Here is a 23707-nt window from a genome sequence, read left to right on the forward strand (position 1 = left end):
TATCATTAAGTCACACAGACAACCCATGTGGTAGCAGAGCCAATTAAATGGATACATAACACATACCGTATTGTAGTGTTAGTTACAGCAACCCAACAGAGAAGTGAACTTCCAGTATAGATATATGTCTTCAGAATAAAAGCATCGAATCAGTGTACCCTGTGCTTGTGTATGTTAGTATTCATATGAGCACAGAAAACATGAGGGGCTCATCTATAGTGTCCAATTTGCTATTGCACACCCAAAACTTAGAGCTAAAACTTTTATTTTTTCAATTTTTGGGAGAATTTGGGGGCTTATCAGTGTTACAGGATTTGGGAGCGTGCTTAACAAAACCAGGGAATACAATTTATATTGTAGTAATATAATGTTTACAGTATATTTACATTTGATAAGAATGACACAGTACGCAGTTTATGTTCTCTTGGATTGATTTTAATTGTCAAGAAAATCTATTTAATTATCTTCTTGTACTCAAAATGTGTTGCTGGACCTCTATACACTTCTTTATTATATGCCCAAGAGCCAGGTAGGAACCAACCAGTACTGACTCCTATGCTGGAACACTACCTGGCTGCAGATTTTTTTATGTGCCAGTTTGTGGTAAGTTAATTAAACACAACTTTTAGGGTGTAGGCCCATTGTGCTCATGGTGCATATTCCTAAACTAGATTAAGACTAAGGCCCCACTATTAGGTAATAATTCAGGACCAGCCTTAATTGATTATTACATGGTGTAAATTTCTAAAATACTTTTGCTAATCATCAAATTACAATGATTTGAGTCAAACACTGTGAATCTGGGACTTTACCCAGGGGTCACATGTGAATAAGATGAACATACCAACTTCACACACAAAATGCTGTGATGTAGGTGTTGATAATCAAAAGTCACCATCTCCCCCCTGTTAAAAAGTGAAACAGAAATATATGAACATATGTTGCCTCTAACCCTGGACATTTTTGAAAGTTCCTCCTTTGGGCGTATCTGTGCACAGTCACCGCTTCAACTCAGCTTTTACTTTGCAAAGAGACAGGCAGGCAGTCAGTCAGTAGCCGTGCTGGCTTTACAAAGGTCGGAGCAGCACGGATGCAGTAGGACGTCTTCAGTTATGTCACATTATGAGCAGGGAAGAGGCACTGTGGGTTATTGCATGTACGTGTTGCCGGGCATTGTGTTGTTATACGGTATCTTTACTGTCATAATGCGGCATGTTGTAGGCATTAATTGAAAATCACGAATCCGTGGTTAGTACCTATATTCTCAAAAAGCTCCTTTTAGCTCTGATTAGATGGTCATATGGTTTGTTTTCTTATTTTATTTATTTTCTGACCTGGGGATCATTTACGCGTAAAGGTTTATTCAGCGAAATCGATGCAATTCATTCAGTCTAACAGCATTTGTCATTTCCGGGTGCATGATAGAGTCCGATCGCCAGTCTATTCTCATCACTGATAAACTACAATGGAGGTCTGTGCAGACACGTCAAAGATACCCTCTGATGAGAAAGAATACGCTCTGAGACCATTGGACCTCAAAGTGATCGCAGAGAAGACCGCGGACTCAGAGACGCAGAGACCCACATGGAGTGGGCGGCTGGAGTTCATCCTGGCTACGGTGGGGTACGCGGTGGGACTGGGCAATGTCTGGAGGTTTCCATACCTGTGCTACAGCAGCGGCGGAGGTAAGACTGTCAGAGGGGTCAGGAGTATCGGCTGAACCATTGCAATAGCCTAAACCCACTAAATGCACCAGCAGGCGGTTGGGAGAAGTGATTCAGCAGTGTTGTATGTACTTACTGTGAGATAGTTTTCTGTTTTGCATGGGCTTCTTGCATCAGTATGATATGGCTATTTAAACTATAGCTATTGGCAGTCCCTCAAAAGCACTGTTGTGTCTATTCAACACAGTAGCCTACTGTGTATGTCCAAGGATGTCATTAAGTTCATGAAAACACTTGGACAAAGAAAAAAAAAGGCCATATTGACTACTATTTTGACTGCATTGTTTTAAATATAACAGATTTCCAGTTGTCTTAAAACAAAATCAGGTGCCTAAATGAACACTGAAAGAGGTTTTCCTCGCTGTAATCATTCCTCCTCTTCATACTGACTATTAAAAGATCCCCTTCAAATGTGTTTTCAATGTAAGTGATGGGAGCCAAAATCCACAGTGTGTCCACACAGTCATTTTGTGCAACTATGCATTTAAAAGTTTATCCGAAGCTTATGTGAGGCTTCAGCAGTCTAAGTTAGTCATATCAAGTGGATATCTGACACATTCACAGTCTTTTTAACATCAAATTCCCCCTTTGTGTTTACTCAGACAGTATTTGCCTATTGAGCTGCAGTGGAAGTATATTAACAAAAAGAGGAACTTAGGCACTAAAAAGACTGTCACGTTGAAAGATATCTACTTGATTTGACTAGTTTGGATGACTGAAACTTCATATTAGCTTCAGATAAACTTTTAAATACATTTCTGCTACTGAAGGAGGCTTGTGGATTTTGGCCCCCATCACTGACATTGTAAGTGCATTATGAAGAGGTCTTCTAATGGTCAGTATGAACAGGAGGAATGATTATGGAAAGAAAAACATGTTTCAATGTTCACTTGGGCACCTGACTTGTTGTTTTAAGACAGACTTGGAAAAATTGTGAACCCGTACTTTAAGGCAGTAGCATTAAGAACAGTCACATGCAGGATGAGTGATTTTGCACTACATGAACGCCTTTTACTAGAACAATAGTCTCAGTCATAACTATAGTACATCAGGAAGTGTATGGGCTGTGAGGGAAAAGTTAATCAGTGTTTCTGGGTGGCAAATCTATCACGAACTTTATTTTGAAGTTAAAATTGTTAATCTACTATGCCTTAAATTAAATTCATAATTCTAAAATCCATCACTTCTGTACACTACACACTTTGTTCAGGATTTGGAGTGGTCTGGAACCTATCCCAGCACACATTCGTGTAGACGAGATGAGGCCGGGCACACACTCGACAGTTTGCCCCGCCTGTTGTAGAGCTAACACATATTGGCAGACTGGAGGTTTATTGTTTATTTGGATCGACATTAGTTCTCCTCAGCTTATGGATATAAGTGATAAACACATATTAGACAGTTGGAGACTGGCACCAGTACAGCTCAAGTAATTACTGCAGATTTGCATACACTAAAAGGTCAAAACATTCTCATCAGAATGTTCAGTTGAGAAACATAAAAGGACTTACAACGGCATGTTTAACGATTATATTTAATTATCACCCTAAGGCAGTATACAAGTAAATCTCTCTGAGTCTCTTCTGATTTTACTGGCCCAGAAAAACATCTGTAAAAAAATCTTATATTCTCTCTGAGATCATCACCCTGAACAAACTATCTAACTATCCTGTTTAATATTGTCTTTGGCAGTTGTAGTTTCAACTGCATGTGTGTTGTTAAAGAACAAATTCTGTTACTTTATGACAGACAATTACAATCTTATATCTGTGCTGAAGCCAGGAATGACTCAGCAAAATTCAGCATAGCAACTACAGGCTATCTATCTGTTGTTAAACCAGAGCTCCACTCACCTCTGCCCTTATTGTCATCGTATTTGAGGAGGTTTGATGGATTATTTTAAAGACTGGCTGTCCAACAATGATAAGTCAACAAGCCTTTTGGTTATAAAAAACAATGAGACATTCATAAATGATGGTTGCCCAGATGGTCTGAGTGTTTTTCCATAGAATAGAGGGTTAAACAGCCTCTGGGATGGGCCGTTCCTAATTAAAGGACAAAGCTATCTGAAAAGACAAAGCAAGCTGAGTACACAGATACATTTATTTACCACGTGGGCTTAAAAACTGGCACCCAAACACGAGTTTTTATACATTGCAGGATATTAGTGATTTGTAACCAACTTTAAAGTTATCAGGAACAACTTTGAGACCAGTTATACAGTAAGTATGTTTTATCTCAACAATGACACGGCAACTTTGGTTTAATCGCACCATTGCTATGTAATTCTACATTCTTTACATACTCAGGACTCAGATACCTGTAGCATCCGCCCACATCTTTTCTGTTTTTCTGATTCAGGTGCCTTCATGATCCCTTATCTCATCATGGTGTTCCTGTGTGGCATTCCCCTGCTGGTCATGGAGTTTACTGTTGGGCAGTACACTCGTTTAGGGCCAGTGCATGCTCTCGCCAAAGTCTGTCCCTTGTTAAAAGGTGAGTGACTCTCCAGGCCATGAGACGAGGATGAACACATGCTGGATTTTCATTTATTTTCAGACTTTTGGGTATAGTCCTCTTTTGTTTTTTGCTCAGCGTTTCACTCATTTCGAAAAATTTGAGATTTCTCAGTGTTAGGGTCGTCAGTCAGATTTTTTTTTTTTTAAATATATCACTGAAACTATTATCCTCTCTTACCTTTAGAAAACCTCTTGTATACCCTGATGAGAGCAAAGTTACTCTGATAACACAAATTATACTTTCACTAAAGGGCAATGACAATATAGTTTTGAGACTATTTGAACTTATAATTGAAAATTCGATATCGATTTCTTTGTATAGTTGTTACCATAAAAATGATTGTTGCTCCAATACAATGCTGAACAAGTTACATCCCCCAAAACTAAATCATTAACCATCAGCTCCTAGAAATCCCAGCTGATCAATACTGCGTGTAAACAAAGAGTTGCATTTGGATCTAGACTATTCATGGAGTGGACAACACATTTTTAAACAAATCTAAATCATTCTATGGCAGACAGATAGAGTTTGTTATTTATTATTGTTATTTATTTATTTAGTTTATTTTACATGTATTTATATGTATTTTACATATTTAACAAAAAGTGAAATGATAAAATGAAACTTTATTGATCTCCATGACGAGAAAGGGGAAGTCCAGTAGCAAGATTACAACATCCCTTTATAAGTGAAAAATGACACTTAGCCCAGTCTTGTTTGTAAAATGGGTGCAGTGATGCATGACCTTTAAAAACAGGTAGAACATGATGCCCTGCCCTCCACTAATAAATAAAAGCAAATTATAATGTCCCTCTAATTTACATTATGCATGATGTCACAGTAAAGTCATATTCTGTACTTTTATCCTGGGCAGTGAGTTTTAAGGTTCTTCTCCATGTGTCTCTCCTAAAGAAAAAGAAGAAGGACAATTATTTATTGAGGTTGTAAGAAACCTGCACAATCACTGGTAGCAATACACTCATGTGATGGACCACGTGTTTGGATGCACCATGTCAGAAGTTTTATATTGACTATAGCTAATGAGCACACTCTTCATCATCAGTGATAAAATGTGCAGCAGTAGGTAGCTGTGTAATGTTATCTCTGCCAAAGAGACCATGTCAGCGTGCCCCGCTAGCCTACTGCTTAAGAAGCTTGCCACATAACCACAACATCCGCAGTTCATCCAGCGGGTCCTTGTTGCATGTCACTCCCCCATCTCTCTCTCTCCCTCGTTTCCTGTCCAATCTTTCCACTGTCACTGCGATAAAGGCTTAAAATACTCCTAAAACATGTATTTTAAGAGGTCATATTTTTGATCCTTCTTGTTCCAGAGGGACAGCTGAAAAGCAGAACCAGATTTCAATAAAATTTGGAGAAAGTTGTGCCATGGGACAAGAAGCAAGGGACAATAGGAGCGTTCTCGGTTTTCTCATAAGGGATAAAGAGATAATGAACTAATTCCCAGACTTTGCACTGTTACCACAGCCAAATTTCAGAAAAGAATCACAGAACAAACAACATAAGCACACTCTGAGGTAGATTATAAATAATAAAAACATAAATAACAAAAATCTTAACTAGAAACTAAACTAAAACTAAAACCATATATCTTTTATAGGCATATACACAGGTATGTAATACCAAAAATACAAAAAATGTTGAAATTGCAAGTAGATATTGTTAAATGACCAGATGAAAAAGAAATAAATATGACTCTGCCCTGTCCCAACATGTACAAGACTTTTATATATTGTGCGATGACAACTGCCAGGAATGGCTTCTTGTAGAGTTTCTTGTCAGACCAGTGGAGAGGGAGACCTTGTCTATGATGTTTAACAGTTTGTGCAGCCTCCTCCTCTCCACAACCAACTCCAAGGGCTCCAGAGGAGTCCCCAGCACAGAGCCAGCCTTACTGATCAGTTTGTTCAGTTAGTGTCAGTGATGCCCCAGCAGACAGTTGTGAAGGATATTGCACTAGCCAGAACAAATCCACTGCACTAAACTCAATGAGAAAATCTGGCATGGCAATGTATCCCATCCTTTTCTGTCACTGAATGTTTGATGCAGATCTAGAATTTGTTCTACTGTTTCAATTACCAATTTAGAGGACTGTACTACATCGTTAGAGTGCTCAAAAAATGAAATCTGCTTTTTTCTGTTTGATAAATGATTGTTTTCACGTGTTGATGGATGAGAACTTGTGAAGCTGCAGTTACAATCAGTACTGTAATCAGTAACTTCTTTGACTAATTGATCTACAAATTTCCAACATTTCTCAGAATCCATATCATTAAAGAAAATATCAAATCAACTGAAACATGAACCAAATATCCTTAAATTCTGCCTGTTTTAGTGATAATTAAGTCTGAGATGGGTGACTGAAATATTCCCTTACAGTCTTTACATTACCTCTAGACATGTTTTAAACATCAGAGAATTTGTGTGCATGAATGTAAAAAACGCTTATGAAAAAAAAAATCATGATACACACAAGGAGGTATTTGAATTATTAAATCAAAATCGTGTAAATGTTTGCAGGTTTATCTGAATTAAGTGAAATGTGTGGACCCAAAGAGTACTGACAGTCACCTGGGAGCTCATCAGTCTGATTATTACCAATCAAACAAGATCCCAGCCATCAACAATCAATCAAAAGTGATGGGTGTAAATGAAAATGCTGTCTGTCTTGTTCTAACTTCAGATTTTTCTCCATAGTTTTCTTATCTCCTTAATGACAGAGATTATCTACCCGGTCAAAACGTATGGGTCCTTCACTTGATTTATCGCTCATTTCTTCCTGGTTAATGCTCTGTGCTAAACAAGGGCCAAAAGCAGGTAGTTTTTTTCTGTATGTTCTTTTGAATGATTTCCCTGTGCAACTCACTGCAGTTTGCTGTGATGTACCTGTGATCAGTGATTTAGATGCCCACAATGATCTATCATAAATCAACAAATATGCTCATGTTTAATTTATTGCAGGATGCTTAATCACAGCCTTCTAAATGTATTGATTTTCTGCCACTAAGGGCAACGTTTATCTTAATGAGGGCATCTAGTGGACAGGTGAGGAATGACAAGGTAATAAACTGACAAAGAATTGGAGGCAGGTGAGGGTAGCTCTAGCTGAGTTCTGCCATTTTTTGCTGCTATGTCTTGTTTTTGAGTTGAGCAGACTGATATGTTTTGGCAGTTTGAAAATGATGCCTCACTACACCACTTGGAGTGTGTCTGGTGTACCAGTGGGAGCAGTCAACCATGTATGCTAGATGTGTAGAGTGAGGCAAACAGGCAACCACAAAGGAAGAAGCGCTTTACATGGACAAGGCGTAGTGGTTCTAGCTGATCCTGGAGCTCAGAGGGGGCTTCATTTGGCTCTGTCACTATATTGACACAGAGCTGTTTTTCAGCCGCCTCTCCTTCCACTTAACCAGATAGTGACACTGGATCCAGTAGAGCATGGCATTCCAGCCTTTCCAATAGGAAAAGAAAAACAAGTTTTCATAGGTAAAGTTTTTATGTACTGCTGAGAAACAGTAGAACCACATAGACCCTCACAGATAAGGTTTTTGTTGTGGTCAGGGGTAAATAAAAAGCTACATCTCTGTTATTCTCAAACATAGATAGCAAAAACATCAATGATAAGACCTGAGGGTAATTATAGAGTTGGGAGATGAGATAACATAGATTTGCTGTATTATGGGGGGTTACTTGACGGATAATTTCTTGGCCAGGAAGTTACTGGTCCTGGCCAACAAATAATCTGGCACATGAACACACATAAAACGGTGAATTGTCATTTTTACACTTTGGTTTTCATGCAGATTAAACAAGATGTAATGTGTTAATTAGTGAGCTTTTGGTGGATTTTGTTACCTTTGGACAGAGCCAGGCCAGCTTTTTCCAGTCTTTAGTCTAAGCTAAGATAACCAGCTGCTGGCTCCAGCTTCATATTTATTTTAGAGACATGAGAGTGTATCTCTCTGCTAACTCAGTGAGAAAGCCAACAAGTGCAATTCCCAAAATGTCAAATGATTGCTTTAAACTACTGATATCAGACTATAAAACATTATAAACAGTTATTTTGTTGTGTCAGGGTTAGGGTTAGGGTTAACAGCACAAAACAGTAGCACTGTTTTTTTCCAGAAATTACAGAAAAACACAACACAGTGTAAAATATCTTATCAAGGATATTTTATAAGTGTCCTTTGTGCATTTAAAATGGTGTGATCCACTTCGTCCATCACTGAAGTGTTCTTGAGCGATATAATGAACCTTACTTGCTCTAGTGGCCAAGATCTTTTGCTGAGCCATTGCACTGAATTCCCTGAGGACGGGACAGGTGAAAAAGAAATAGAAACACACATACGTAGACAGACATGCACACCTCAAACTGAAACTTGATGCAGAAGCAAGGGTGTTAAAAGACTGAATAATTTACAGCTGTTGCAGGACTTTGATCTCATCTCATCTCATTCATATTTGGCTAAGAGTCTATTATATTCACAGGTCAAATGACACAGTGGAATTTCTAATCCACGACTCCAGGAATGCCTTTTATCTTTGACTGAGTTTGCTTGACTTGGCTACCACTGACCAGAGATTACCCCATGAAACTGGTTCTTCTTTGTTGTCTATCTTTACATGATACAGAATATATCCATAGTTTTAATTCTGGGCCCAAATAATTGACATACTGTAAAATATGGAGAAAGAGAGTGAGTTTATAACAGTTTTTTTAAGAACTAATGTGTACAAGTTGATTCCCACAGATGATGATTAAGACATGACTTTGGGTTACCTTACACTTTGTGTCTTTGCCCCCCTCACATGTCACTGCAGGTGTTGGCCTGGCCACAGTTGTTATCTCCTTCGTCTTCTCCACGTACTACAATGTGCTCATGACTTGGGCACTTTTCTATCTCTTCAACTCGTTTGGAGCAACACTCCCCTGGAAGTCTTGCAACAGCACCTGGAATAACGTTGGAAACTGTTCTACTGGTTTCCGTGGCAACAACACCCACCTGCAGTCCGCCAGCCAGCAGTTCTTTGAGTGAGAAAGAATTCACTGCATTCTCAGTTGCATAATATTTGACATTGTTTAGGTCTTAACTGTTGCTGCTTTAAGCCATACTAGCAACATGGCTCTATAGGGTGGTCCAGACTGAAATATCTCAAGTATCAGATGGATTGTCATGAAAATTTGTACAGACATTCATGATCCCCAGCGGATATATCCAAACTTTGTTGATCCCCTGCCTTTTCATCTAGTGTCATCATCAGATCAAAACTTTAAGTCTGTCCAATTCTTTAGTTTATAATTTATGACATTCTCATCAGCCTCAGCTGTACTTTGTCTTTAGTGCTAATTAGCAAATGTTTGCATGCTAACATGCTAAACTAAGACCGTGAACATAGTAAACATTTTACCTGCTTAACATCAGCATGTTTGCATTGTCAGGATGTTAGCATGCTGATGACGCATGCTGACAGCATCACAGAGCTGCTATGATGACTGTAAACTGTTAGTCTTGTTTTTCTGTGTTACATTTACTGCAGGAAGCAGCACTTTAAAACTATGTGTTTTTCTTAAGGATGGGAATCTCTTGTTATTTGTGTTTTCCAGTCACAAACTTCTGGAGAAATCCGGTGGTATTGAAGAAGCTGGTGGTCTTCGCTGGGAACTCTTTGGCTATCTCATCTTTGCCTGGGTCATTGTGTATTTATGCATATTTAAAGGAGTCAAATCCACTGGCAAGGTCAGAACAGACCTCCTCTTCTGCAAGATATGTTTATGCATGGTGATAATGTTGTTTTTTTTGGTTTGAAAATTCAACAAACTGATATTTTGTCACAGCTAATGTTTGGAATTTATCAATTTGATAAGGAGAGGGAGGTTCATGTAAAGAGGTCATAGTTACAATCTGTTTTTGTAGGCTAAGTATTTCACTTATCACTTAGAATGACTTAACTAAGATAAAAATGTTTTTATACCACACCCTCATAACGCATCATATTTTTGCTGGGATACTTTACCAGAAGACTTTTGGAGTTGTATATCCTACCAACATTACAATTTTGTGTGATATACAGTAATTAACCAGCTTGAAGTTTTGATTTGACATAATGAAATAACCTTGTCAAGGCCGGGAAGCCTTGAAACCATCATCGCTTGTGCCACTCAAAACAGACCACAATAGCTCCAGCTATTTGTTGCAACATCATCTACGCAACCAAGCCACAAATCGACCAATTTCTGCTTTTCCACTGTCTGTGTCACGCAGGTTGTGTATTTCACTGCTATATTTCCGTACTTCATCCTGTTTGCCCTGCTCATTAATAATGTGCAGCTTCCTGGAGCCAAGAAGGGTATCCTCTACTTTGTGACGCCTGTCTGGAGCAAACTGTTTGAAGTTAAGGTAAGACATGATTAACAAAAGAGTAAAGTCAAAAAGTAGGCTAACCCACAAGACCTTGGTTATACATTGACACCAGATAGTTAAAACCAACTTCTTAATGTTTAAATCAAATTATTATGTCCTACTGCAGAGATTGTTACATTTCACAGCTAACTCGTCTGTATGTGAAATACATTTGGGAATTTAATACAAATATCAAAAAAGAAAAAAAGAAGCTTTTATCTTGTGTTTGCTCATGGTTCAGCAAGAGCCAGAACTGTGAGAGGAGAGAGGGGAAGAGATTTTTGAAGCAATGAACTCAGTAAACTGCTTAAGTTGTACAGAGAAAGGGCAACTTAGAATGTGAAAAATTTGGCTTTGAAGATTTATGAACAGCTGGCAGAATAAAATTTCAGGAAAGGAAGCCAATAAAAACTGGGGGAAAACATATACCTCTTCCAATGTGGTGCTGGCTCATGGGCAGACATAAAAAAAGAAAGAATGGAAAGGCACACACTCACGACTCAGATGCATTCATTTCAACTTAGAAAGATCAACAATAAGGCCTTCTTTAAGATATCAGAGATTTATGTCTCAGGATGCATCCTGAAGAAGACTGCTTGCGAAAACGTTTATAAGCTGTAATAATGCTGTGGCATTATGAGTGTGTGACTTGTCATTCTCTATTTTTCTGAGGACAAAGCTAAACCAGAGGAACGGTTTCCTGCTGATATTTAGTGAAATCCAGTGCAGGAGCTTCAAATCTCCCAGAATAGTTCAGTCCAGCTATAGCTGAGTTTTGACCTCTTAATAGCACAAGAACAAATAAGCTGGATACTCTGAAGTGAGGTTATTCTGCCCATTCAAAAAACATCTATAAGCTCCTGAAACATTTTACATTGTAACATGTGCAACAAGCAAAGTTAAAGTTTGCTTAATCCTGATTGGTGCACCAAGCTTTGTGACATCAGCCTTTTCCAACTGAGTCCCGCCCTCTTAAAAACAAGTGAGAAGAGCGCTGATACAGAAAAAGTACAAATACAGAAAATCGCTCATGTGAAATACACTTTAGCAGAAAGTGTTGTTTTCATGGACACAGTGAGTGCAAATAGGTTTTCAGGGCCTTTAAAACTAAATTAAACCAACCTTAAGTTAATCTTCATGTTCTCCTTTATCTCTACCACAGGTTTGGGTTAATGCAGCTGCCCAAGTGTTTAACTCTCTTGGAATTGCTTTTGGCTCCATGATTTCGATGGCTAGTTACAACAAGTTCAACAACAACATTATCAGGTAAAGTCTGTGGTTGTACTATGTCTTATGTTTATGTACAGTATTATGTTTTTTACCAAATACTATTTATTTGTTAAACTTGCTTATTACAGAGTACAAAACACTTTCTGGGACTCCCATTATTAATATTGTATACCCCAAGTCAGCACATTCATTATGTAACAAAAATGGAAATGATAAGTTATCAATGACGACAACTGTGTTTTCCTATTGGTTCCCTCAGAATACATATTGGGGCACCATCACAAATGCCCAAAATTACGACTGTCTCAAATGATTAAAGATCCCTTCCATGACATATAAAATTTCTCTGCTTGGAATAAGAAATTGTGTCTTCACACTTTTTTCACAAAAAGATTTCAGTTACCTGTTAAAAAATCATTAAAATGTCATCTCCTTCTCCCTCAAAGAAATCAGAATTTATGAATATGCAAAAATTGTTTGTATATTTCAAAAGAAAAAAAAACACTGGACACAAGATGTTTCCTACTTCATAGTCTTGTGTACCAGACAATAGGAGATGTCTGCCTACTGAAGTCTGGAGATTTCTAAATGCACGGTAGTTGCTTGAACAGCGGCGAGAACGGCTGCTAACAAACTTACACCTCTTATATTTTGTCAAGGACATACCTTACCAGAAATTATACTCTCCCCCTCCCCATTCTCCTCTGTAGTGAACTGCATGTCACCGCCCCAATATGAAGGGCCACCCTAAAGACTTTGGATTGGTTCTGCAATGCAGGTTTTTAAAAAACTTCAGATTGGGTTTCCACCCAGTTTTAACAATGAAACCTTGGAGATTGTCTTCAGTCCATATGACCAAATAATTTAAAACTAACATCATTTGATATTATATTTAAATTTCAGGCATGAGGTATTGGCATCTAATTTACAATTGTTGCTCGGACATGTCATTTAATTAAACAACGTTATTACTGTTGTGAATATGTCCCAAAGTCATCAGGTCCTTTTTAAAAGAAGAACCAAAGTGTCAGTAACAGCTGAGCCTATCTAACAGGAATGTTCTGTAATCAATCCAAACGTTAACCTTTTTCGAAATGAGTGGTAGAAAAATTTATGTAATGGTAGGAACAAGAAGAAAACACATTTTTGCCTGGAGGGCGACTTTAGAAATATTTCCAGAATGACTCCGAGTGCACCTACTGTACATTTGACAGTCTTTGACAGCAGAGTTTTCAGTTCTCTACATTGTAAGACTAGCTTCCATATGGCTGTTCTGCTCGCAGCAGAGCAACAAAAGGGACAGACTGTTTACGTTAAACATCATTTTTGGTTTCTTCTTTCTAAAATTGCTTTGTTTACTGTGTTGCCATATGCTTCAGCTGCTGCTTCTGCTTTTGAAGAAGGTTACTCCCATCCAGACGAGAACTGAAACGAGCCTTGCCTGTTTGACTCATTGTTATCTCACACAATTTACCAAGAAAAACTGGAGTAACTGGAAATTAAGAGTGACTAATTTCATTTAACATAAGAAGAGTTATATAACAATATAAACAATATATATACTATTGTAGGCCTCAGCTGCCAAACTGGTTTACTTACCTGCATTTGATGTTTTTGCTTTCATTTGCAATTTTTACAACCATTTCTGACAAACTGAGAGTTTGGTTAAATGTCAGAAAAGCTTAAAGCAGTAATCTTGATGATCAAATGTCTGATCAAAATCTAGTGTCTTTGTTTTCCTGAGTTGCTTGAATACCGGAACTGTACTGAAATTGTTTATTTTGTCCTTCCTCCTTCCCAGAGATGCTTTGATTGTATCATTTACCAACTCGTTCACAAGTATCCTAGCTGGCTTTGTGATCTTCTCAGCTATTGGCTACATGTCTCACATACATAACCTCCCAGTGGAAAACATATCTACAGGTGGTGAGTATCAAGCCTGGAATGGAAAGACTGTTGTTTGTCTTTAAGTATATAAACAAGAAGAGACTTGTGATGTAAAGTATAAAATGCACAATGTCAGGGTGTTACAGAAATAGAGATGGAGAGACACATCCCAAACTCTGCTGACTTCTGCAAGAACTTGTTTTTGTTTTCATCCTCCTGGGAATGCTCTTCCTTCTTCCCATGGAAAAAAAGACGCAGACACAGATTTCATGCTGTGCACATCTACATTGAATAATTAGAAGTGTGCATGCAGGTCATGCAAGGATAAATGGTGTAAATCTAAAATTACTTAAAGCAGCACTTCACCTATTTTACAGAAGATAATCAGTTTACTCACTATAAGAAATAAACAGTTGTGGCTTTGGAGTGAGCTTCCCAAAGTCTGAAAAAAAATATCTTGGCTTGGCCTTGAAACCTAAAATCTTTTAGAGAAAATTTGCGCCACAAACTGTAGATGTGGAGTTTGAAAGAAACTGGCATTTAGGAGACATGGAGGTCTAATTAAAGATGCTATTGAGTTGCATTATAGGATAGGAGGATTAGCAGGATTAGCTGCAGCATCCTGGAGCTTGACCCATATCAGAGGCTAAATGTCAGGACATCTAGGCCTATACTGCTTTGATTTTGACTGTTCTTTTTTAAATCAGTCTTGTTCATTTCCGACTTCATGGAAGAGCAATACTAAAAAGCTGGAGGACACCTTAGAGTAGCTTTAATGGGGTGTTCACGTACGAGCAACGAAGCTACAAAACGGCCAAGTGTGGCAAACTACACTGTCACGCTCGTTGACATGGTTATGTCTTCATGGGCTTGTGTACCATATTAATGAATTGTAATTGTAATTAATTGTAATTCTATAGTTGTACTGGATGAATATGCTGGTATTTATATGTTGATCTGTGTTTTTAGATTTGTCTGTAAAATTGTTAGCGTAGTCTATGTAATGGTGTTGCATGTAAATGAATATTTTTATTATCTGGTAATTGTTCTGTTTGTACCTGCAGATGGAAATTAGCTAATAGCTAAATCTGGCATAAATCATTGCTTCTCATTTTTGAGATGAATGTTTTTTGTGCATGGTCCTTGTTTAATAAAGACTAATAATAATTAAATTACAATTATCTCTAATAGCTAGTAAACATGATTTAGTATTATTAAATAACACACTCCCACAGCTAGCTATTGTGTGTTTAAAAATGTACGCTACTTCCGCAATAGCTGCCATCCTCTGCCAAGCTGCATATTTTTGTTTGTAGCTTCATGTCACCAGCTTCCATTGAAAATGACTTGTAGCCTGTTGCTTTGTCGCAGGAGTCTGGACACACAGTAAGGAATTATAGCCATAGCTGCAACATGAACACAATTGTGCATCTGTACATTATTGTAGTGAGGTGTAAACCAGTTAACCAAAGATGCCAGATGTCAGGGTCAGCAGCTCAGTGGATTAAAGAGTTTTGGCTTTGGTAACCGAATGCTTAAACAACATCTGAACTGGAGCTTTATCAGTTAAGTAATACATTATTAAAACAACAGAATGTGCTCAGCCTCTGAGTCAGATGAGGAAGTGGATGACCAACACACTGCATCACTGTTAGCATAAATCATTAATCTGGTAAATGATTACTAATTTGTGATCTGACCTTCTGGAAAATGTGTTTTGCTGATAACTCACATTTTCTTCAAAAGAGTAATCTTTATTAATACTGTGTGGACTTGATTGGCCAATTAACATGTTGTATTTTTTAACTCTCCAGAACCTTTTGAAAGGCAATACTTCACTTCCAAATAATTTCAGTGGTTGAGTTTCAGGAATTCATTGAAGATAAAGAATTTGCATGAATAATTTTGAACCCTGTAACTACACAACAATGATGGTATTGTGTATGTTTAAATATAATACTCACTAGAAACAAGATAATCCACTTGAGGAGTATTTTGTAACAACTGTGTGGCAAAGACAACGTACAGATGAAATTCCCTGGACTTATTGTTTACAAGTTAAAACTATCCTGTACTCCATCTTCCTCTAGTAGCTGTAACTTATAGCTCCATTTATTATTTATTGACCATCGAGCTTAACGAAGTATTGTTTGGCCATGTCATAGTGTCCCTCCATGAAATAGTATCCAACAGTGCTCTTTAAAACTTCATGTCTGGCACCAAGCCAAATTAACTGGTCTTACATTATGTATTCAACCAATAACTGGTTGTGTACACAAACTACTCGGGGCTGTTATTTCCTTGGTCACTAGCATTTCACTAGTTTAGCTGTTACAAAGCTAAACTAGTGTTCAGCTAAGAAGATACATGTTTGGCTGCGTTAAACTGCAGTAATTTTTTAATAAGTGATTCAAATTAAGGTCATATAGTAATGGTGTTTTGTATGCTGTAGTTTCAGTTTTGTTTCAGTAAATGGTAATAGTCATCACTTTGCAACATCCACTGTTTTATACAATCATTAGTTGAATCCCACATACAGTATAGTTGTCTCTAGTGGCATTTTGTTAAGTTAATTTCTATAATACAACACCTGTATTTGGGCTAAATAATGTCTACAGTTACTAGGGCTGTAGTCTGCTGGTCGACTGGTCGATTAGTTGGTCGATATGCTCTCGTCCGACTAAATTCTCATTGGTCGAATAATCTCCGTGTTATTTTCATAAGGAGAAAAGTGCTACATCAATAGCTTTCCAGGATTAATCCATTATTTCCTGCAGCGAGAGGTACAGATTAACAAATTACCTGTGAAAACGTTTTGAAAACACCCCCGTTGTTTTCACAACTTTGAACTCGCCCAACCTAATGGAGACCGCTGGGTCTAACTATACTCAACGTTTATTGAATGTACTGAACGTTTACTGAATCTGTGTTTCTCCATAATGAGACAACAAGAACCCCCGCCAGGCCAAAAAATTTTTTTTTTAATATTTGATTTTGATTTGAAATCGACAGCGTTTGGGAGTCTCTGAGTAGCGCTGTTCCGGTACGTGAGTCAACCTCTGTCGTTGCCTGGGAAACTGTTAGTAGCGTGGCTCCGTTAAGGAGTATGTTTGCGTAGCGAGCGGGAAAGAGCGAGGGGCAGAGAAGTGACGGTGGATGCAAGCGGGGCAGAGGAAAAGGTTAGCGCGCGACTAACGGATTAGTTGAAGATTATGTACGATTTTAGGCGACCAAGATTTTCTTTGGTTGACTACAGCCCTAACAGTTACAGATAAGACTTTATTCATCCCCAAGTGAAGCGATACTACTAAAGTTTTGTTCTACTTAGCAGTTGTCTTAGATAATTTGATTGACACCACTCTCATCTTTGTACATACATGTTTAGCTGGAGCCAGAAGTCTGTTAGCTTAGTTTAGCATAAAGACTGGAAACAGCTAGCCTGGCTCTGACTGGAACATAACTCATAGATGTATAAAGAGAACTGGATGCAGCATCGGAGACGGGGCCCCGTTTATTTCTATGAAAGTCACTCAGTGTCAGACACGGAGGCTGTGATTCCACAGTTTGGCCACTATGTCACATTGGCTTCAAAGCCCAGTGCTGTTCCTGGGGGCTTGACATAACCCTCCATAAAATGGCAAAATTGTCATTTTTACACCTCAGTATTTGTACAGACTAAAAAATACAAGATATTTCCTTTCAATTAATTAGCTTCAGAGGTGCTGGTTGTTTGGACAGAGCCAGTCTAGCTCTTTCCCCAGTTTCCAGGCTTTATGCTAAGCTAAGCTAACTGATTGTTGGCTCCAAATAAATATTTACTATACAGACATGAGAGTAGTATCAATCTAAAGCAAATATGCATATTTCTCAAAATGTGTAGCCATTTCTTTAAGAGATTTGTTCCAACAAAGCATCTATTCTTGTAACAGTTTAAATTTGTCTACATTTGTGTACATTTCCATTGTATAGTTAGTACTAACGTTACTTTTACTGTATAATGTTTCAGGTCCTGGTTTGGTGTTTGTTGTGTACCCTGAAGTCCTCTCCACCATGCCCGTCTTTCAGTTGTGGGCTCCTCTGTTCTTCATCATGCTGCTGTGTCTCGGCCTGGACAGCCAGGTAAACATCTCACACTCTCATGTAAAAACAGTGTCTGTTGGAGAAAAATATCTGCAAAGATGCCCATCACAATTTGTTCTTTTAGCAACAAATTGAAGCTCTTGCATATTTTAATTTGTAGTTGTAGAAAATATTCACACATGCGTAGCAAAAACTTGAAGTAAGAGAGAATTTTTGTCAGGATGAAAGCAAACTCAAGACAAAACAGGTGTTGTAATTTCTTCCCGCTTGTCATAACTGTGCACATTCAGGCTGACCATTTCTCTGTAACTGTTTACCAAACTGTGTCCATCTTTTTACCATGCTCTTGAAAATGATTACTCACATACAAATGGAGGCTTGCATGTTTCAGAATAAATAAAGTGCCCTGCTTTGTCAACCTTAAAGGAGAAACAGAATTGCCAAACTCTAACTACTAGTATGAATATGGATCAAAGGTACAATATGAGGATATGGTTTTTGTGGCTTTTTTTCAGAGCTCCAGGGTCTGCATAGCAGCATAAAGTAGCCGATAAGTTTATGTTCTCACCTCTTCCTGTCTCTTATTTAAGCCTTAAATAATATATTGGTCAGGTAAATTATGCAAAGTATCAGGATAAGTATACGTACATTGTATGTAATCTACAGTAGGTGATCTTGTTTCTTTTTCATTGTGGAAATAAATATCAAAATGGCCAAAGATATTTCTGTCCTTCATCATGTCCAGTATTCCACACTTACTCACACAGTTTGGCAGCTTATGTTTGTCACTTGCAGTTATGTTTGGTCATGTTTGCTTTGACTCCTCTCTCATCCGTCTCTGTGGTCATGGTTACTGAGCTCATTGCATAGCCTCGTGATTGCATCACAAATAAGTATGTGAGCATAGTCACAACTGGACAAAAGTATTTTTTTTAAACTGTTACAACCTCAGACTAAAACAATGTTGTCTGTGTGCCGCAGTTTGCTACAGTTGAGGTGGCTGTGACATTCATAAAGGATGAGTTTGGCCCCAAAATTCTGCGTTTCCTAAAGAGGGAAGAGCTGCTGACCCTGGCTGTGTGCGCCATCTGTTTTCTCCTTGGGATACCACATGTTACTAAGGTAAGACAGAGCAAAACCCTGTTAGCCTTCAGATTAACATATTTAAGGATGCTCGGTAGCCTACAAGTGGCGACATTTACATCACTGGTGACCGGTCTTATGTCCTTTCAGTCATTCTCTCGTTTCTGCTCTTCTTCTCCCCTCTGCACAGGGAGGTATCTATGTGTTTCAGCTGATGGACCACTACACAGCTGTGGTTTCCCTCGTGTTCCTGGCTTTCTTTGAAGTTGTAGCTGTCTGCTGGATCTTCGGTAAGATGCACAGAGAATTTAAAGGCTCAAACACACTTGCACTGTTTACACGGTATCTGCTTTAAGACCGCTAAGCTGACAGAACATGGTGTGGATGTCATTTTTAGTCTGTATGTTCTCAAGTCTATTTTAGTTACTTACTGTATAGTGGTTTTTCCAACTGTTTGATCAGGACTTGTCTTTAACCTTTAGGTGTCCCACGCATCTCTTTTATGATTGAGAGGATGCAAGGAAAATCTGCAAATATCTACTTTCGCGTCTGTTGGTTGCTGCTGTGTCCCATGTTGGTGCTGGTGAGGTCCTGTTTGAACTGTCTATACATATATATATATATAATATAAATCTTATCAGTACAATCACATTAATACTTGATGATTCATATTTTTATTACATCACATCTGTTCAGTAGAAATAGTAATTTACAAAATAAATAATGTACTTGTGTTCTAAACAGCAAACTCAATAAAATAAGATAAATATGGTTATATATTATCTTTTTTTCCCTCTATAGTGCATACTGACCTCCAGCATTATCCAGTACACTCCAGCTCAGTATGGGAAGTACAAGTACCCAGTGTGGGCTGAATGGGTGGGCTGGGGAATCTCACTGGTCTCCATAATATGGGTTCCACTCGGAGCCATTCACGAGATCTACAGAAACAAAGGCTCATTTCCTCAGGTGAGTACAAGACTCATGGTTCAGACAGATGATTGTGTAAACGAGGTGAGAACTGCTATCTTTCAGCTCACGTTGGAGGGGTGGTTGTTGAGTTATTTCCTGCTGTACCCTGCTTCCTTTTTGTTGTGAAATGTGCCTATATGTTTTCTACCCGTTCTGTTGAGCATGCGTATAGCTCTGCGGATGCTTCTCTACAAACAAGTCCAGACTAAAAAGGATTTAGAATGAAACAGATCAAGCAGAGACCAGTTTAACCTGGTGGAAGACAATGTAGGCCAGTGGCCGAGAAAAAAACTGGCACCCTACGACCGGTGCAAATGTAGGTTAGCTTAGTTATTAACGTCACAAGAATTTAAAGGTGTTTCTGCATCTCAAAGTATCCAACAACTCTCAAACAAAAAAAAATAACTGTAAAGGAGGAGGAGCGGACATTTAGGCAAATTATTAAATCAAAAGGCTCAATTTCTGTTGGTGAATTTAAATGTGACAAAATTGAAACTATTTTTTTAAATGTATTAATATGAACAAGAGTTTGTTGTGTAGCACTTTCTGTTGTGTATCAGTTATTGAGCTTACCAGACATTCTTGATCATACGTTTGTAAACAGATGTTTATTTCTGACGTTTGGCCTTCTCTAACCCTCAGAGACTTAAAACAGCTATGACTCCCACAGTAGACCTGGATGCTGAGGATGCCCTTCCAGAAAAACAAAACCTAGTCAACCCAACGTCTGAAACTTTATTTACTTCAATAGCATGACAGAGGTACAGTCAAGCCTTTTCTCTGTGTCTTTATGTACCAAACTCTGTGATACAGAAGGGGTTTTAATTAAGGATGCTGCATTTTGATGGAAAGTACTGTCAAAAATTTTAATTTTATTCAATTTGTTCTACCAAAGGATTGACTTTTACCTTAAGCCCATTTTACATATGTGGTACTTTAAAAAATCAAGCCACTTACTCTTTGCAGTTGACTTCAACAGTATAAAAACATCTGTTGCAATTTGCATACTATATACTGAAAATCTGAGATTTTGTCCACTAAAGTAATGTCAAGACTATGCAGGTCTTCATTTTTCCTCCCCTTTGGTTGATTAATCATTTAAAAAAATGTTACGTGTTTGTTGTCTGTGCTGTGTTGTTCTTTTATCTTGAATATCATGAAACTTGTCCCAGTTTGTCACTGGTATTTACATGTCTTCTGCCAGTTGAAGGTAGAAGGTAGCTGCCTGGTTACAAATTTAGAAATGTTTGACTTTAGAATTTGACGTCGACTGCCTGAATGCATCATCAGTTTTGATGTCTGTGAGGCTAGTTAGTCTCATTTTGTGAGGAGCAGGTTCCAGGCCAACAAAGGGGAGAGATGCAAACAATGACATTTAAATGTTAGTTAGCACCCTGCTGCTTTTAGAAACCTTTGTTTGACCGTCACTAGTGTTCACGCCTTTACCCAGAACAGTGAGCAATGTGATCCAGGTTAATATTACACCCTTGTGCATAATATAAATTCATCTGGGGATTCAGAGAATGGATTTTGTCTGGTCTCCGCAGGTTGAGTTAATATCATTTTCAGTAATGTATTTGACATTATTTAAAACTATCTTGGAGCAGGTAACTTACAAGAGACTTAGAGATTATAAATGGTGCCTTTGATCTACTGTCATCAAACTGAATTGGACTAATAAGGGTAGATAATCAGCAGGAGGGCTACACTAACTTTCCATTCAAGTTGTGTCCCATACTCTATTGACTCAAAGCCTGCAGTTAATCACTGACTGTTTTATCTCACACTTCCTAACAGAGAGGGAAAAAATTCACTCTGGTGAAAACATGATTTATTTTAAATCAAGCTTTAACTTTGAGATTTTACAGCAGTGTTTAGTAACATTTTAAAAAAATGATTGACCACTTTCTGAGAGCAGGAGATGTTGTTGGGTTGTACCAGGTCTTTTGAAAGCTGAAATGATGTAATGTACTTTATCTCATCAGTGATTTTAAGATGGAAGTGGTGGAACTGGTTTTGGTGAGCGGTAGGACTATAAGCTTTGAGTCACCAGAGTTTAAAACCGACTTGAAATGGAAATGACCAGATATGTGACATTGTCTAAAATGACGTGTCATACAGCACATGCTTGGCCTTTTCTGTCTTTATAGGTGGCTTATTAAACAAACTCTCATTCAGGAGTGCCTTTTATCCAAAGTACCTAAATCATGCACTGATATTAAAAGCTCTAAACATCTGAATATAATATTACAATGATGCAAGGAACAATTAGTTACTTTAAGATGTCTCTCAACAAATATACTTACACTTGACATCTTATTTCTAGGTAACTTCTGTCACTCCACTTGAGTTGTTACTGTATTTGTTTTCCTATTTGCGAGTCAAGAGAAAATAAGCCCTTTTTAACATTTTACAACAGAAGCATCTGTGTCATGGAACTTAATGTTACCTGCCTCAAGTGCCTTCATGAAACTTTTTTATTGTTAGATAATCTATTTTTAATTCGACAACCAAAATATGTATTTAAGATGTTGCATCCTGTAAATGCTGTTTTATTTTTACTTGTTTTTTGGTTAAATGTGCAAAGATGATTTAAAGGCCCTTAAAGCACATACAGTAATAGATTACTGTTTACGCTTTTTAATTGTTTCATTGTTTTGATGTGAATAAAATGCAAATTGTAATGGGCTGTTAATACAATTATGCTTTAAAAAAGTGATAATTAAGTTTAAAAATGTGCACAGTCTGGTTTATTTGAAAAGAGGAAGTTGGGTAACCATGTGGCATGATGTGCTGAATATGTAGGTTTTCTTTTCACCATAACACTACACCAGGTGATTTCACTGATTAGGTTTTAGTTGATCCTCTCGTCCTGAAGTCTTATTAATCAGTGATCAGTGAAGTCAGCGGCTGCAGTTTGTGGCTAGAATGAAAACTTGCAAACTCTCTGTGTGTCATGAAACAAGACCCCGTATCTCAGATAGTCACTCACAATAAACAGAAGCACTACACATATATAATTTGTGACCGTTTTGTGCTATTACATTGTGAGTTGGTGATGACAGTGAAACCTGCAGTGTTTTCACATCCATACACAATAACAGTGAACCAGACTATTTCATATTCGTAAAGAAAGGCAGTTTTTTTTATTATTATTACAAGACTCATATGTGTTTTCTAATGTTTTATGCTTGTGTTTGATAAACAAAATTCTACAAATCTACACTTTCTGTACCAAATTTTGCTTTTCATATTGTTAAATGATTATATGTGTAATTTTTCTTACTCTTCTCATCATATCTCTGCTGTGTGATGATGTGTGTTGTCATTTTGGTAAATAAAAAGCCTTCATTTTTGCTCTGGCATCAGTGAATAATGTTAATGTCATCTGGATCTTTGCCTCTGAAAGTCACTTGGTGGCAGTATTGCAGCAGAAAATGCACAAGACTTGTGAACTCATTCTCAAGATTTTTGCATTTTGCACGGAACCGGTACACTCTTTCCATTTACCAACACCGAACCTGCCTTTTTGCTCTTGTGCCACATATATCGGAAATACATTATCATGTTGCAGAGCTATAAATGCAAAATATGCCAGGAAGTGATGAGAACTTTCCCCCCACCTCCACACACACACACACACACACACACACACACACACACACACACACACACACACACACACACACACACACACACATAGAGGTTTCATAGCAAACCTCCTAGGTTTCTTTGTTTTTGTAGTTATGTAAATGAACAACAATACACTTTTCAGAATGACTGAACAAC

General features: G+C 37.9%; 1 protein-coding gene across 6 annotated transcripts; it reads left to right on the forward strand.

Moving 5' to 3' along the window:
- Nucleotides 1-677: 677 nt before the first annotated feature.
- si:ch211-225b11.1 (uncharacterized protein LOC561694 homolog) lies at nt 678-23274 on the forward strand. Of its 6 annotated transcripts, none has more exons than XM_042421295.1 (14): nt 678-1248; nt 1426-1685; nt 4086-4220; nt 9087-9297; nt 9871-10003; nt 10529-10663; nt 11829-11932; nt 13698-13822; nt 17790-17902; nt 18845-18985; nt 19137-19236; nt 19429-19529; nt 19748-19915; nt 20561-23274. In XM_042421295.1, exons 2-14 carry the CDS (start codon nt 1466-1468, stop codon nt 20672-20674), a joined length of 1800 nt encoding a protein of 599 aa, XP_042277229.1. In that variant the 5' UTR covers nt 678-1248; nt 1426-1465; the 3' UTR covers nt 20675-23274. The 6 variants fall into 6 exon arrangements, with proteins under 6 accessions (XP_042277229.1, XP_042277228.1, XP_042277227.1 ...); XM_042421294.1 differs by having other exon boundaries at nt 678-1156; XM_042421293.1 differs by having other exon boundaries at nt 678-1685.
- Nucleotides 23275-23707: the final 433 nt, after the last annotated feature.

The sequence above is a fragment of the Thunnus maccoyii genome, chromosome 9 (assembly GCF_910596095.1).
Source record: "Thunnus maccoyii chromosome 9, fThuMac1.1, whole genome shotgun sequence".
NCBI lineage: Eukaryota > Metazoa > Chordata > Actinopteri > Scombriformes > Scombridae > Thunnus > Thunnus maccoyii.